Below are 17,854 nucleotides of genomic sequence, written 5' to 3'. Positions count from 1 at the left end.
ACTGCACTGCTCTTGCAGCCCCTGCTTAGCGGCTCTGCATCCCACCTGGGAGTCGCCTATACTGGCACTTAGCCTGAGGTTCTGCTTCTTTGCTCCACTTGGCACTTCTCGCCCAGACCCTCCACCAGCACTTGCCCTCTCCTGCCCCCCTTTCCCCTCCCTCCCCATCTCCTTCACTTCTCCTTACTGAACTTGCATATCCGATTGCCACAAGGCCTAATAGGACCATGACTGTATTTATTGTTTTTGCCATTGTTATTGTTCCCCTGTTCCCTTCCCATTTAGCCTTGTGGCGCTTTGAAACACTATTCAGTTGTATAAGCACCTAACAAATGCTAAATAAAAATAAATTGTCTGTCGTGATACTCTCCCGATGCACTTTAAATGGAAAAAACTCTGGGGACCGCTTGGCCTGTTGAGGCAATGTGTCCAACTTCAGGGTGCCTGGTCACCCTGCATATGGTTACTCATGTACGCAATCACGCTTCCAAAGCATTCTTGTTGGTGGGAGTCCTGCATCTTGGGAGACTATAATGTTGCAAAAAATTGCACTTTAAAAATAACTGAATGCACTTGTGGTGCTTGACAAGGCTGCATGTATTTTTCCATTTCAAGGTCATGTTTTCAGTGATCTCTTCAAAGCAGATCCTAATTCTTCCACTGCCTCGTTCTGAAAGCATTTGTGATGGACATTAGTTAATGTTGGATGCTTGTTTTGGCTTTTCTACATAATCTATTTTGCTCGTGTCCATTTATTCCAACCTCCTTTTTAATATTTCTACTTTGGATTCCCCCTTGAGTATGGAGGAAAGCATTCCAGAACATGATGAAGATATTTTCATTTTCCTTGAGCATTTTCTCAAGCGCCCCTCCACTGTTCTTTGCGGCCATGTTGGCACTTTTACAAATCCATTTTTGACTTTGTCTTCTATTTTATTCTTAGACTTGAAAAAAAGTAGGAAGGAGAACACTACCTTTTATCCAAATATAAAGGGCTTCCTTTTTTGTCCTGGAACTACTTCACGCCAGAATTTTAAGCTTTGATGTAGTAACTTCCAAAATTCTGGAATGACTTGGACATTTTTAGGCTTGTGATTTCTTTAATTTCCTCTCCCAAAACAAAAAGCGAACTGAAGCACTGCTGGTACCCTTATCGAGAATCTTAGACATGTCTAATTTTGATCCTATCCTTCTTCCAACTCTTTGCACTAAATGTCTGTAATCACTTGTCACGAACGCCTTGCAAGATCATACTGGGGCTTAGGTGGACCCAGGCACCTTTCAAGCAGATTTTTGGCCATAAATGGGCACCGTAGCATTGCTGGATGCTGCCCTAGATGTTCACTGCCTGGCAATGGATGAAGGGATTGTCACTGCGCCTGTCCTTCTTAATTGATCATCAGCTATTGACCAATAACATTATTCTTAGTTGCTGGGCCAAGGTGTGCCTCGATGGCGTTGTCCTCACTGGTTCCAAACATCTTGGTCAGATGCACAATCGGTATGTATCCTTCCGTTCTCATACTAATTATTCCTTATTGTGCAGAGTGGCGCAGGGATCTGCCTGGTGGTCTCTGATATTCAGCCACTATAGTTGTCCACAGGCTGCTCAGATCGGCTCCTTCAGATTTCACTTCATTTACAACAGCACCCACAATCCTGCTGCAAGTAGACTAAGACTTGGGAAATAGTATTGTCTTCTGTTAAGAAATATCTCTCTTTTTGCAACTTTCCCCCATAGTTCCCATCGCCTCCCTTTCTTTTTGCACTGGTTTCTGAACCTGTCCTGACTGTTTGAAGGGAGGTAAATCCTTCAGCTTCACTCCCCTGGCCTTTTGCTCATTATTATCAGGAAACTGATCGGTCCTTCAGCCTATCAGTACTGGTAATTTTTGAATTTTTGGACTTTTTAACAGTGCACACTGCACCTTACAGTGCAGTTCATTGGAGATTTATTTGTATCACATTAGCTTTTAAAGCTTGGAATTTTAGGCTAATTCTATGTGCCTTAAGACAAATCGGTGACAGCAGATACATTTTTACCATTTCTGAATGAATTTTAATGTGCACATTTGCGTTTACCACATATGGCTACTAAACGTGACTAGTGCCCTATAATGGCTGTGTTACATGATTTACGCTTGCTTCTTTGACCAAATTGTTGTTTGGCCTTCTTCCTGCCTTGCCAGGTCTGGAAATCCCTTATAAGGTCATGCAGTTGCCCAGGAAAGCGACTGCTTTTACAGGCTAGTGATGCCTTTGCATGTGTGGCTCAGGTAGGAGGTGGGACTGTCTAGTGCCACTCCTCATCTGTAGTGCCAGAAAGTCTAGGTGTGGGGCAAATGTGAAACCAATAACTGTCCCTGATTGGACAACTACTGGCTGTTTGAATGTTGCAGGTGTTACGCTCACCTGGACCCCACAGTGGTGTCGATCGGACCCGGACAGCTGCGGTCTCCGTCACCGTGATGCGTAGTGCAGAGATGACTGTCTGGACTGGCCCGCCTAGTCTTGTCTGCTGGACCCGAAGAAGTATTTTTCTGCAAGTGGAGACAGGGATTAGCCACCTGTGGGTTTTAGTGATGGCTTCCCAACTGTTCTCGCTCTCCCCCACTAATCACCTCCGATATCCCCTTAGTAACCTCACCTTATGTTTGTAAAAGATGAGCTCACCATCCTGCGTGTCTTGCAGGGGCGAGTATATACCAGTTACTTCACTGGTTTGAAGGCGTTGGGAGAATTCCGGTAAGCATTGACTCTGAAGTCCCAGGCGGGATTGGTAAGTATCAAGTTCAAAGAGTTCAATGTGCCCGAAGTTCACTCTTGACCCCTTCCTTCCTTAAGTTGCAACTGAGTTCGTGAGAAGAAGGTCTCGTAGCTGCTGCTGGCATTCAGGTAAGAGTCTGTGTTACCCAACGCTGTCCGGTAACTATTGCATGCGTTAACGTGTTGTTTTTCTCCCTCTTTACAGATGCGGCATATGAAGATATGGAGAATAATACCGCCAGTGGTAAATCAGGTAAGTCTATGGTGGTAAGAGGTATTTGTTGATTCCCTTGGCTCACCTTGTTATTCTTGTGACCTAGGTGCCGGAGTACGGCGAAGAAATGATGGAGACAGTGCCGGGTCGAAAGATGCTGTGAGAACTGGTGAGTATGGCGCCGTGCTGGAACTGGCAAAGCGACGCATGCAGGACTGATGTACTTTCCAGGTCGGGAGATGAAATGGATCCGGAATCAGGTGAGGAATTTGAAATAAGTTTGTTTTCTAACCTTGTCCTTTCCTTCCTCTTTATTCTAGGAGCTCTGGATTCGAGGCGGGCGTGGCAGAAGACTGGATGCTGGCTGCAGGCACGCAGGCGTGGCAGAAGACTGGATGCTGGCTGCAGGCACGGTGAGAGTCACGCTGCTGGATGCAGAATAACACGAAGCATGTGCTGCTGTTCGGGCGTGGTTTAAATAGCCTCCAAAGTAGTCCCAGGAAAGAAGTTCCCCAGGACCTCACCCGAGTAAAAAATAGTCCCTGTAGTAAAATAGTCCCATCCAGGCCTCACGTTGGCTTGGATTTATTTGCAGCATGGTCTGCATGATGTAAGTAATGTCTATGAGCCTGGCGCCTATGGCGCCAGGACTGAACCCATACAGCCCCTAGCTGGGGCTGCTGGGGTTTTTGTAAATGTCTGGATGCCTGCTCCCGGGGCTGATGGGCTTGATCCAGATGCCCGGGGGTAGGCATCATGACAGCAGGTCCTTACTATTGGTGGGCCTGGACTTGCATCCAGCTCAGATTTTATATAAGAAGAGGACCTCTGCAGCCAATTCTTTAGATCAACTTGGAGCCAAGAATCCCGTGAAGAAGCACATAGCGTAAATGTTTGCTTTGTCAGGTTTGGTTGACTGTGGTGGAATGCCTGGTCAGAATTTCCTGGGAAGAAAGGATGGTTGTGGCTTCTATGTGGGGTGTTTGTATGAAAGATGCCTGGGTGAGGGGTGGGTCACTGTTGGCTGGTGAATTGGGTATGTATGCTGCAAGCAATAATGTGTGAGCACCTCAACCTCCCCATCAGCATCCAGACCAGGGCCCCTCACCTTGCCTCTAATGTGGCTGGCTGTCATGGCGCGCCCAGGTGGGGGCAGCGCTACCCGGTGCTGCACATACCACCCCTGCTCTGGATTCCAGCCTCGGTCCCGCTTGGGAACCTTGTGCTCTCTCAAAAAATGTAAAACATAGTAATAACACTTCCATCCACCAATAACAGAAGTCTTTTTACTATGTCTTTTGATTGTTTTTCTTTTTGTTAGTATACATGGAAGTAATAACGTGAGCATGCTTTAGATCTCATGAAATATATTCGAGATATCTAGGGCCTATGTGAATAATTATGGTGACTGGATATCAAGTGGTGAGAAACCAAATCACCTTATTTACTACTGTTGGCCCAACATAACTAGGAAATACCTTCACAGGTCTGATAATGTATGCAAGCTTTATTGGGAACACTGTAAACAAATGAACAGTATAAGATTTACATTCACTGAGAACAGACGTCTTTTTACTATGTCTATTGCTTTTAAGAAATAGGCCTAAAGCCATCATTTCACAAACGGAAACAAAATGTTGTACAGAAGTAAAGCACACATAAATGTGGATATTAGATTCAAGCAGCAGGAAAACAAAACATGTTTTTAAAAGCACCAGTTACTGATCTTTTTGCCACTCCTCCCCTAGCCCCTAACCTTAGTGTTTTACTGGGCCTCACACAATGTCTGCTGCTCTGAGTTTTTAGCGGGATGCTCTGGTCATGCATCTTCATTTGCTCTGATGGATAATAAAGCTCATTCCTGCCAGACCTAAAAAGTAGATCTCTCTCAGCACCTCTTTTGGATGATATGCCTTGTCCACCCATTACAATTCATACTGACAAACCTTTGCATCCCCATTTCTGCAACCACAGCATTGATATGCATTAACTATAGCACAGATAGGCTTAATCCCTTTGTTTTGCAACATGGGCTCCACTGTTTTCAAATGTGAGAGATGTCTGGTGGAACTGACTAGTCTGCTGTCAAAGTGATGGAAATCACGTTACCAATGCTTACTGATGGACCTTTTTGGTACAGTCAAATTTTGCCCTCCACTGAATCTCGGAAAACACCTTGCGCTTTTGTCTATGGGGACGAACGCAATCATCAAATGGGGAAACTTATTGCAGTGCAGTTTTGTTATCTTGATTTATTTTAGTTTGTGCAAAATGTTTTGAGTTTTCCTTGTAGTATAGAAATTGCAACCAGAGGTGTGCTTTTCCATTTCTAGCCCCTCCAATTGCAGAAAAAGGACAGATTGACCCGACTCGACATGCCAGCAGGGACGTCCTTCTGGTGTTGCCAGGGGTCGCTCTTGCTACCCCTGACTGTTCGTTTGCGACCCCAGCCAATTTGTTGCAACTCCTGTGCTGGGGGCGTGGCTACAGCACGGCATGCCGTGTAGCTCGGGCTTGCTTTTTTTATTTCGTCCTGCCAGCAGCACGTGTTGAGAGCTGAGGAAGAGCCCTGTGCCTGCCTCAACTCAAGTTAACGAGGTAAGTTTAAAGTTTAGGGGTGGCTGGGTAAGGTGGTCAGTTCGTGCTGCAGGCACTATGCACTGGAGCCCAACATCAACTGCCAACATGCTGAAGGCAGATGGGATGGCTGCGGCCAGGCCAATGGGCCATGGTGGCAGTCTGGAATTACATTTCCCAGCCATTAAAGTCATGCGATATATGTGCAAATAGGGTTTTTTTTTCTTTTTAATTTGAAAGTAGGGCCAGGGACGTCATTTAGGGCTCACCAGGTGTGGCACTTGCGACCCCTGTGGTCTCCCTTGCTACCCCTAAAATAAAATATATATATATTTTTTTTCTTTTTAACTAATTGAAGCTCCTGGGTTGTGGTCAATTCCACGTGGCTCTTTGTTTCGAGAGTGGCTGGCTTTCTTTTTCAGGCGACTTAAAAAAAAAAGAAACGGGTTCCACAAGCGAAACATTTTGCTCAGTGACCGTAAATAAGAAAGAATAGGAATAACAAATAATTTGTCTTTCTGGAATTCTATACAATAATTGCTAGACTCGTTAAAGGTTTATTTCAGGCACATGTCAGGGTGTGAGCCACGGAGTTAGTTTGTTCTTAAACACACAAATTCACAATGCAGACAAAATCCTCCAGAAAGCATTTAGAGTAGAATAAGCATCCATTTTGGACTATGCATTTTGCTTTTCGCAAGTTGAAGTTATAGCATGTTTTTTTCATTCGATACATATGGTGATCCATTTTTGTATGAAATGTATATCACTTTACAGGGATAGTTTAACCATATTTTTCATAGTGTACTTAGGAACAATGCTATGTGATGCCACTTCCTGTTTTGTCAAGGGGTAAAAGGTTGTGTTCCATCGCTTCCGTGATGTCACATTGGGGTGGGGTCAAATGACATCAGCTCCTGTGATGCCATCAGATGTCAAAGGTCATGTGAGGTCACTTCCGCTACCCCAGGCATTTTGGTGAAATGATGTCCCTGATTAGGGAGCAGATGCAAGCATGCATTGTGGGAGCGAGCATTCTTCTCGGGGTGGGCCTCATTAGCGTTTAATAGGATTTGACCTTTTAAAATGAAGATTACATTACAGCGATGGGGCAGTGCGTTTCGCTGCTGCTGGGAACACACTGTTGCCTGCTTTCCTTTGTCTTCCTAGTACTCCTCTTAGTAGGATATTAGTAGTACTGGAGTAGCCATACACCATTGAGTAGCCGTAAACTTCAAATATCAAGTCTTTATAATTTTCTTTCTGGCTCCTAAGTAGCCTTGGTCCTGATCAGTGCTCCTGATACGAGATCTGTATGCTCACAAAGCTTAATCACAGTCTTTTACACAGATATAACGATTTTCACTGTGACTCTGCACCTCCAATAGTCAGGTAGACTACTAAGAGGGGTACTATTGATAACTCCATGTGTGGCCCTGGATTACATGGTGGAGAATAAGAAAATTGGGTATCTCCCCTGAAGAAAGTTCATGCAATTAATGCAACTAAGAACTGAAACATGTTGGGATGGCTGTGAGCTTGAGTTGAATTTCTCAGCTTTAGAAAAATTGTAAAAACCATTGGTGTGGGTCTGTTGTATTTTGTTTGATTATTGTATGTGGTTATATTTGTGAAATTAGTGATTGTATTGTTTTTATCTACCATGTTTTGTGATGTTTGGCCATATTGATGTATAAACACATTTTTATGAGATGTTTTAACTTTTTGTAAAATTTTATTAAAGTAATTGTGTTTTGTGAGTTGCAAGAAACACCGTTGACCTGGTCTATTCTTTCAAGACTAATGGTACAGGGAGGTGGGTGACATCAGACTTGTTTGCAAAAGATCAGTCTATTTGAAAATATTGAATCTGTCTCCTTTATATATCCATATTTATGGTCATCCCCTGACCGTGTGAGAAAGAGAGAAATCAAAAGGGGTGTTGTCTGCCTTAAAAAGACGGATTTTCATTTCTGACCACCATCTGTGTGCTCCACTAATCAACAAGGTCTAATTTGTTTACCCACAGAACCCTGTTGTGATAGGACAAAGCAGGTTCTTAATTTAAATTGTTCTATTTTGACAGAGGATGGTAAAACAAAGGTTTATTATTCTGGTATCTATTGAGTTCAGACCTAGCTTCCCAACAGGGTGATTCACAAGTCATAGGGGGAAGTACATAGTGAGGGAATCAGAGAAACATTGGAGGGTGAGTTAACAATGGGAAGGTGGGTGGTGAATTTGGCAGCAAGTCTTCAACAAGCTACTAGGGCAGAAAATGTAGGAGGCAGGCGGGGAACAGATTGTCCCGTCTCGGGTTAGATGGGGAGAGTGTTTGGACATAGGTGTTAGGGAGGAGCCATTCCTTTAAGCGGAGGGGTGTTGAGGACCTCACTGAATGGTTGAGTGATTGAGGTTGGTGGTCTTCCTAACTTTGACATCGGAACTAGTGCTATGTTTAGCAGTTTGATCTACACTCAAACAACGTGTTCTGTGCATTGACAAGGAATACCACAAGCTACACAGCAAAAGCAATCCATGCCACAAGCTCCCCAGCCTCTCGGCACCTTTGTAAAACTTCATGCAAACATTGTAACACATTTTTTAAAAAAAAGCATTTTCTGATAATTACATTTTGAGATTAATCCACTACAATGTATTCTTGGCCGCAGCTCAGTTTCTTCACAAGGAAAATGCACAGAGTGCAAAATCCCTAAAATGTACACGTGCGAGCCGCGGCTCAGACTTGATACACACAATGAAAATGGACACGGAACAGAAACCTCATCACTGAGGCACTACCATCAAGTCAACCGCGTTGCCCTGTCATATCAGTACTGATGACATCCATGAAAAAATACTGCTTTTGATAAGACACAATGACCCAATGAACTGCTCACTCTGCATCTGAGCCGCTGGTTATTAATGGATTGGTAACCTTGTTCCTTAACCACACTGTTGTGACGGGGCAGCCCCCCACAAATAACCATGCTGACTCGAAAGTCCAAGAGTTTTGATTTAAAAATCTATATAGACATGATAGTCCTACTTGGGCAAAGGCATGATATGATATGATAAATCCTTTATAACGCGCCTGTCTGTACACAAGTGTTTCTAGGCGTGACAAGGAGGGGGAAACAGAAGGAGGACAAACAACAATCTTACTAGGCCTTGTGTCATTCAGATCGCGCAAGTGCGGGGAAGAGAGGAGCGGAGAAGTGCTCAGGGGGGCTGTAGTGGGAGGAGAAGTTCATGTGTTCTAAAGCCTGAGTGTGTCAACTTGTCCCATGCTGAAAACGTGGGGAAGGCACCCTTGTTGCTCAGCTATCCTCATATATCATTTCTGATCCCTATTTTCTTTACATGTACATTTTCCCTGCACACATTTGTTGTTATAGCAGACAGGCAGGCAATGGGTTTTGTTAGTATAGGCCATTTTCTATTAATGGACACTACTAAGACTGCGTTATTTATTATTTGATGGTCGAGCGTGCGCCCACCCTCAGAGATGGGGCCAGATAGGCGTTTATGTAATCCTTATTGTTCAATAAACACCCGTGAACATTGAATCTCTTGTGTCTGTCTTCACTTGATACCATGCCTCCCTTACAGTACTCACAAGTGCGCACTATTGCCCTCTACCACCACACTACTGCCCATTTCTCTCACACACTACTTCTGTAAACTACTGTCTATACTCCCTACTACTACCCCCGCCATGTCTACCCCTACTCCTACCACTCTGATACTCCTACTCTACCCCTCCTCCTCACACTCGCCACAGCTCTGGGTGCGGTGTTGCTGCTCCCGCATCTGGCGGCATCAGCCGTCTTCCTTCAGGCTCTTGCTTTGGCGCTGCGGCCTCCACAGGTAAGGAGGGGCTGGGAGGGGGCATGCCCGCACTCGGCCACCTGGGAAGGGTGTTGTGGGTCTCGCACTGAACCCCCCACCACCTCTTGACGGGGCCAGAACACTGACCCTGCCACACTGTAATGCACACAAAAAGGGAAAAACATCAGTTCGCCATGCAACATTGAAGCACAAGAGGGTCTTAAAAGTAACATTTGAAAGCTATCTCCCCAACTTGCACATTTGCACAAGCTTCTTGAAAATGCTTGATATTGTAACAGAGCGCCTGGAAACACTGTTTCTGCAGCCGATTGACACCATGGGCCCTCTACATACTGTTGCAAACGTTTTGGCAGAGACCTAGTCTCTCCATAGTTTGTTCCTAAAAAAAGTAGGCTGACCGATGGCAGGAACACAAGGATGCTGTCGGTGTTTATTCATGCATCTAAACATTTACAATAATACTGATCTTGGCCTTAATTTGATGATCTGTTATAGAGATACACAAATACCTTTATTGGAGAGAGGTTTATTAACAATAGGAAATGTTTTCATTGTTGATGGTAGGGTGAGGATGTGGTAGAAAGTCCATGCCTTTTACAGGTGTTTGAATGTGTCCATTTTCTTCCCACAGAACATGCCTTGGGGCTGTTTCCGTATACCCCCACCTCTGAGCAGCTTTCTTCATCCACCTCCGGGCCTGCAACCTCCTCCGAGAGTACAGATCTCTGCTTCTTGACCACAGACTCTGAAACCGACCCGGAGGATTCAAGTACATGCAGAGTTCAGCCATCTTGTCAAACTCCTGGCCGAAAGAACAGCCATGACAGTATGTCTGGAGATGAGGATAATGAAAGTGCAAAGGCGACCGCCAACGCGGCGTTCAATGAAGAAGTGCCAAGATGTGGAGACATTGGTAAAGAATCTGTGGCATCGGTACAAGTTTCCATCAATAACACCGGCAAGAACCTGTTGCAGACCGCGGTGCCAGACCTCCACAGCACACACCAAAGCAGCAAGGTAAGGCCTTCCTGGACAGCACAGTATCCTGAGTTGAGATAGCGGTGTAGAGGATGACCCGCCGCTGCTTTCACCAGATGTTGCACAATGGATTGCTTCTGGGTGGACCCTAGCAAGAGGTGCAGCTGTGCAGGGAAGAGGGTGGTGGTGGTGCATGCAATGTGTCTTCCAATGGTCGTCCCTTCTTGGAGACAATGTTGTAACACACTTGGATCTGTGTTTAGATTCAGAGGATTTCACCATCAGTCGTTTCATACTCCTCGTCTTTCTCAATGAAAGTGTGATTTCTGTTCTTCCAGTGTGTAAAACCTTTTTTTTAATTTTATTTTTTGGTTCAGCTCAATAATATGGAGAAAAGTGAAACCTCGAAGGCATCGGTGACTCCCTCCGTGGAGAAGACGGCAACTGGTACAGGAGGCAACATTCATTTTTTAAAATTGATCTTGGTTTACGAAAGTTGAATCCTAATGCAGAAAAATAACTTTACGTTTGCATGCCACTTGGGTGCCCCCATTTTGACATTATATTGTACGCATAATGCACAATAATAAGAAATATAGTATATCAGGTTTTTATGTAGTGCTTCATGCCAAATTGGTACTGCTTCGAAGTACTGTAGTAATAGCAGTTAATACCCAATTCATTGGTACTCTATCTTGGAAGGATGAAGGACTGAGTGACCTCAGCCATGATTAAAATTTGCAGTGTGTCTGAGGCGAGCACTGGACCTGTGACCCACCCCCTTGACAGAGTTAATGGACATGTGCCTGCCAGCTGTGCCAACTGTTGGGTAAGATTTTCATTTTAGTGCTAAATCTCCCTCACTTGTGAGACCCCCAGAATGTTATTTTTCCTTATACCTCAGTGAGTGGGAACCTTGTTCCTCCACACTTACCCTTTCTTTTACTCTTCATGGGTGTCACCTTTAAGACTCTCCATAGCGACTTTTTGGCATCTACTTTTTATTGTTGCTGGGTTGCCCTTTGGGCTTCCCTTTTTATTTTCTCTGATTTAACTTGTTTCCAATGGTAGAAAGGATATGCATAGCTGTTAATTGGATTTGTTCCTGTATAAAGTTCTGATCCTGGAAGCTGAAGATGTAGTTGACCACTGGCCCAATATCCGAAGAGGAAGATGAAGAAAAGCTGACAATTCCCAGCAGAGAGCCTGCTGTGTAACTGGAGCTTGCTGTTACCCTTCATTCCAAGTGACCTTGGGATCCTGGGTAAGGACGATCCAGAGCATGGTTCGATCCACTAGTCTCAAGAAGATCTGCATTTTGAGCCATCCCACAACATGCTACGACCTTGCTGGGCTACAATACCCTGGGACCTCAAGCCATTGTGCGGTGCACACTCTTCCGAATCTTGCAGAAACTTTGAGGGCATCTTGCTGGACCACCAGAGACTTGATTTGAATCCTTGAAGTTCCCTCACCAGAAGTGACGAGAATCTGACCAGCGATATTCAGTCTTCTCCTGGCTCCTGAAAAGGTGCCAACACCACAGATCTGTGACCAGCCGCAAAGAAACTCTTGCTTGGAGCCTTCCCATTGATCTCTGCTGCAAATTCCCTTCCAGTGTCCTGTCTTCAGCCTTCTCGACAAGGAATTCAGATCCTGGAAACGTGCAGCTGCAAACTCCTCTTTGCTGAGGTACTGTGTTGGCTGGGATATTAATTATCCAAAGCCTTGTGTGGTTCCTGTGAAGAATTGGGTGTGATTCATGTGATTGGGGGTTCCCTCATCCAGTTCAACCAGGCCTGATGCTGGAATCCTTCTATGGTGTCTTCTATGAAGTCCCTGGACCCGTTCTTCAACTCTAAAGTAAAATGCTTACTTGTGTGAACAGCTTCCTCGGGAACTCCAACTTTTCCTACATCTGTACCTATCCTATCCTGGCCTGTCTGTTGGCTACTAGAGACTTAGTGACCCTGTCCTGCCACTGAGAACACTCATGCTTCAAGAATAGGGAAGTACTTATAAGGTTTGGGCCTTTTGCCTAGTAAATGCAGCACATGTTTAAAATGTACTTACTGAAATAGTTGGTTTGGTAACTGTCCCTCTGAAATATGAGCAGTTACAAAAGTTCTTACTTTCCTTTGAATGTGTTCTGTCCTTCTTAAACGTATATATAGGGTTAATTTAACTTGCCTGTGAATTGGGTGCTCCTCTTTCCAAAAGTATTGCTGTTGGCTTTATCTATTTCTTTCAGAAAATAAGCGTGTACGTTCTCCAACTGGGTCTTGCTTCCCCTAACTGCCTGTTTAGCCTGTCTAGAATAGGTCTGCCTTGGGTTTTACTTACCTTGAATAACTGTGTGCCATTCTTAATAAGTGTACTGTGGGTTTTACTAACCTTAGTCTGCCTTGTGCCATCCTGAAATGAGTGTAATAGTTATTGCTTACCTTAGTCTGTGTTCCAGTGATCTGAAAAGCAAGTGTAATAGTTTATTACAACTTTAGGTCTTACTCGCCGGTAGAACAGTGTTATCCTGAATGTAATTATAGGTTTATACTGTTCCATGAATTTGTGTTCCACTATTCAGACAGGTATCCTGGTAAGAGGGTTGGTTTACTAAGTGGTTTCCTAACTGAGTGTCACTGCATGACTGACAGGGTGTACTACTGATGAATTACTGAAAGTAATCTAAAGTAACTAGTGTTTTTAGCCCCCCTGAATAGGTGTGTTCTAGTCTTAATATGTATCCTTAGGACTGACTTACCTAGAATTAGTCTTAGTTTTTCTGAACAAGGTTTATGCTTTGGTCTGCGTACCTTCAGCATTGTGTTGTGTTTTTATACTGTGTTTATGATTATATGACAAAGTACCTACCCCCGGAATTACCTTGTACTGCTTGTATTTATAATAAACCTTTGTTTCATAATACTTCTGGGTCTAAGGGTTTCTGTTGAACCATTTGTATGCTAGAGGTTCTTTGTACTTTCCCACAGCCCTCTCTCCCTCCTAAAATAAGCCGGGCTGCTCTGTCTCTGCTACCAAATACTCAGGGGGTACAGCCTTATACTAATATTGGAATTGTGTAATGTCTCAGTTGTATGGTTTTAGTAAGCCCTTAGTTGGACTTCAGAAAAACTGTCTGAACGCCCACTCAGTGCCAGTATATTTTATAATGGAGGCACGTGAACTTCCACGACCAGTGATGATGTGATAGTGATAGCTCTTTAGGATCTGACTCTTGGATTTGGATTGACGAGCAGGTATATGGCTAGTACAGATTTCAGTCCTTGGTTGCGTAGTTTTGCTTTAAGTATTATGTTTCTTTTGTCTTCCGGGTGACTGTATCCCCCTCAGGTTAAAATGATATTCCGGAAAAGGCCCTCAGCCTGTTTCCATCAGCTAACAGGTGACGGCAGGAATTTAAAACAACTTTGTTCAAATTTGATTTTATCATCTTCCCATATATCTGATTTCAGCTGGTAGTCAGATTTTGGCCTCTGATATCGCACAGGAACTGATGACTGCCTGCTCTCTCTCTCTCCTCCCGCCCATCACCTCAATACACTAACTCTGGGCTTTATCGGGAAGGGGAGTGGGTCAGCACTGTTTGGCAGTACAGGAGCTGGAACCTTCCTTCAAGCATGAGATGTACAGGCAGGAAGGGCTGGAATTGATCGCTGCACAGTAGAATGCCAGGGGGTCTGGAAGACAGGAGAGGATTAATCCCTGCCCAGACTTGCCCAAAATCCTCCTCAAGGACTTTGCCTGTACTAGTCTTTGTGACTCGTTCCTGCCCATATTTATAACCGAGTGGATCTTTTCGCTGGGACCACAGCAGCTGATGATACACCAATTACAAATGATGCTGCAAGTCCAAGAGTCATGGCATGAAACTAGCCTCTGTATACAACAGTTTGCACAGGTGCTGCATTCTCTGTTGAGAGCTGGACATTTGCAGAAAAACCTAAGACAAGATGACCTCTTGAGGCGTGCCTCTAATGTGCACCAAGGCCTCTGGGTCTGCATGAGAACCGGAGCTGATGACTGATGCCAGTGATATTCATAACTAAGTGCAACAATAATGTATTGGTCGTATTTTTTTTTATACAGGGGATACACCAATTGTGTTGAAAACAAAGGTGGTCGAATCCCATTTTACCAACATTCTTTACTCTTTATTTCCTTTTTTTTCCTGGAAAGGTTTAGCTGGTCGGTCGGGCCTAAGTATATAGGAAGCGGGGGTCTACTGGGTAGATTAGGGAGGTGCAGGATGTCTACCCCTGCACTTTGCAGTAAAAAGGGTAACATAAATTCAGCAAAATGGTATTAAACCAGATTACTCCAAGCAAGTATCATGGCTGCTTAATTAAGCAATAAGCCCCTTGCCGTGGGGGCATTACCGAGTCGGGTAATGCCCCAGGGCCCATAGTTATAGGCCAGAGCCAAGCCCTGACTCGGTAATGCCCCCGAGGCAAGGGGCTTATTACTATTAGTACCCCGGTCCGCAAGACCGAGGTACTAATAGCATATTTTCTGTTCCGAAATGCTGCAGCATTTCGGAACAGAAAAAAAATATGTCAAAGAAAATGGCTTCCGAGCAAGGGAAGACTGAGTCACAGAAGTGTTCACAGTGCGTTCGCTCCCGAAAAAGGAGAAATAAGAAGGTAAGTGGGGTTGGGAGGGTGGGGAGGGGATTGTTTGCAGGGGATGGGGGAGGAAAAAAAACACCTCACCTGAATTCCCGGCGGCAGAGGATGGCAGCCTCCACCCGTGTAGAGGCTCTGAGCGGGGATGGCCCCGTTTCCAGCCCCCTCATTGGCAGAGGGGCTGCCACACCCCCCACCGGAAACAATGTCAAGGAATCCTTGCCAAGGGATTCCCGGTCGGGTTAAGCTCCGGCGAGGGCCAATCGGAATGTTTGTTACATTCTGGTTGACCCTCGCTGGGTACTAATGCAGTATATTAATGTTAGTAGCTTTGAGAATGAGCTATCTGGTATGGTTAGTGCAAGTAGCAATGACAATCGCTTGCATGATATGCATAAGTGTCTTGTTTTGATGGAATTACCTTGGCCCAAGGTGTGGACAGATCGCCTATTCCTTAAGCTGAACTCTACTTAGCAAAGACTGTTTTCAGCCAGTATTTGTATAGAATAATGTACAGGTAATTTATGCATCGCCCGTGCAAATCAAATAATCCTCGCAATGCAAAAGCAAATGTGAAACACCTGTGTGGCACCACACTGGATTCTCTAATGCCACACTTTCACAATTGTGTGTAAAACTGGTAAAGAAAATTAACTGGGTCGGAGTCTCTTCCAATTTATCGTCGCACCTTTGTCGAGGTCACCAGGTTTAACTTGCAGTCCAGATCCAGGATTTAGTAAAAGGGACCACAGGATGAACGTCGGGTGTATACATCATGTAAAGGATTCCCAATGCCATTGGAGTTCCTCCATCAATAGAGCGTTCCTTGTCTGGTTGTACCTTACTATCTAGGTAATTGAAGAGGGGAATTACTGTAATCACCAGTGACCAGAGTTGTTTCATCCCCAAGCACCCAGTTGCTTGTTTAAACCCCTTCAGTCAACTTTGTTTATTTAGGATACCCGAAATGTTTCATGCATCATGAAGCCCTTAATCTGCTGGGGTCTTTCTTGTGTACGTCATCCATGCTTGAAGTGAAGCCCCATCCAGGTCTTCTAGATCTTTGATCATATGCTTGCAAAATATGCATTTTGATTGCCTGTAAATAAATGCCAGCTACAAGGGTTTTAGGATCACTTCCTTGTCAGTACCCTTTAATCTCAACTCCAATCTCTGTGTGTGAGTAGGGACAGATGAAGGCAGATTTAGTAGAGTTATGTCTAACGTGGTCTCATGGAAAAGAGCTGTTGCATTAACCAATTAGCCTGGCCCCATAAATTGCAGCATATATCTATTCTGAGTTGTAAACACAGATTGTTGCCAATATTGATTAACCCCCAAATCTAAAATGGCCCATAATGCAACAACAGTTTGAAGATTCTAAGAACACGTATTGCATTTATAGTAGTAATAGTCATTTGTATAGTGCCTTTTCTCATTATGATGCTCTCAATGCGCTTGTGGTGGGAACGCCCTAGGGGACAGCAGTCCAGAATATAGGAACATTTTCAGAAAAGGCTTAACATGTGTGCGTGCGTTTGGCCCAGATAAGGGATAAGATGGGCTGGCTGGGCTGCAGTAAGCAACCCAAGAGATCAGGCATGTGGACGGGTGCTGAGGGAGGTCAGGCGAGTGCGTGAGTGCAAGAGACTCTTTGTGCCCAGCTGGACTGAATTTGTGTAGGTGCTCGCTGTATTCTGATGGCAGAGGGGTTGAGGCTAAATCTGGTGTAAGGAGGTGATAAGGTTATGTGCCTAGCTGGACTGAATTTGTCCTAGGTCGTCGATGCATTCTGATGCATGCGTATGGGTAGGCATGCTTGCGACAGATGTCCACCGAAGTGGTGCGTTTATGCATACCTTGAGGCTCGGATGGAGCTTTATTGACGCCACTGTTGTCCGTGTGAGAGAAACCTCTAGGGGCACTAACCAGTATGGCTAACCCTTCCATTTCTAATTGCAGTACATTAGCTAACCCTCGCATTTCTAAGTGCAATACATTGGCCAACCCCAAGGTTCATTCTGAGTGCACCACATACGCTACCCCCAGGTTTCCTGCAATGTATTGGCCACCCCCAATGGTCCAAGCTTCATGACTCCTCCAACACATTCTGACCACCCAAAATACATCTACGTTCAACACGTTGTCTGCCCCTCTAAGTGCATCTATCAGGCTATCTTAGGAGCACAGCAGGAAAATCTAAAAAATGTTCGGACTTTATGGTAGTAATGAAGAAGTGGCAGGGTTTTTAACTGAACACAGTAATGCCTGTGCTCGCCGCCCGTGCAGTCTTACTTTAGTTGTTGCTGTAGGGTGCTTTGTCAGGTGTTCATGGTAGAATGGTAAGGTAGAGTTGTGGCTCTTGCATACCATAGTGGTTGTTAATATGTGGCTGCTTCATCAGCAAATAAGAGCCACGTGTAATGTCTCAGATTTTCTCCAGAATTGGATTTTTTATTGATTCACATGCTTTGAAAATTCCCCGTCAGGCTTTGAATCCATGGCAGTCAATTGTAAGACCAGGAACTGCACTCGCTTTAGTGCTTTATCAGACACATGTTTGTGCTATTTGCCCTTCAACCAATAGGCATTCCTCGCCTTAGCTCCAACCCTGAAGGCCATCTTCACATTCTTACTGAACATTTAGAGTTGGGATTCCTCTCTAAAATCCTCACTATTGTACATTGTCTTTAAGAATCTTCCTTATACTGTTGCATAGTTTGAAAGCTACAGGTGCATAATTTACGATTGTAGGGTTTGTGAGCTTCTCCAATCTCTAGATGCTCCCCGGGGGGCACAAGTTTACTCTCGGGAAAGAGTCCAT

The 17,854-nt window shown here is 44.6% G+C and overlaps 1 protein-coding gene across 4 annotated transcripts in view; it reads left to right on the top strand.

Annotated features, from left to right (window-relative positions):
• SMTN (smoothelin) overlaps positions 1-17,854 on the top strand; it is a 781,408-nt gene that overhangs the window by 418,983 nt on the left and 344,571 nt on the right. For all 4 annotated transcript variants that reach the window (XM_069619347.1, XM_069619344.1, XM_069619345.1 and 1 more), the window contains exons 8-9: positions 10,041-10,426; positions 10,765-10,834. In XM_069619347.1, the coding sequence (XP_069475448.1) occupies positions 10,041-10,426; positions 10,765-10,834 (456 nt within the window). The remainder of the gene's footprint in view (positions 1-10,040; positions 10,427-10,764; positions 10,835-17,854) is intronic.

The sequence above is a fragment of the Ambystoma mexicanum genome, chromosome 10, assembly GCF_040938575.1.
Source record: "Ambystoma mexicanum isolate Mex_15411 chromosome 10, UKY_AmexF1_1, whole genome shotgun sequence".
NCBI classification, from domain to species: domain Eukaryota; kingdom Metazoa; phylum Chordata; class Amphibia; order Caudata; family Ambystomatidae; genus Ambystoma; species Ambystoma mexicanum.
Note: the sequence above shows the minus strand (reverse complement) of the source record. Positions and strands in the feature narration are given on the sequence as shown.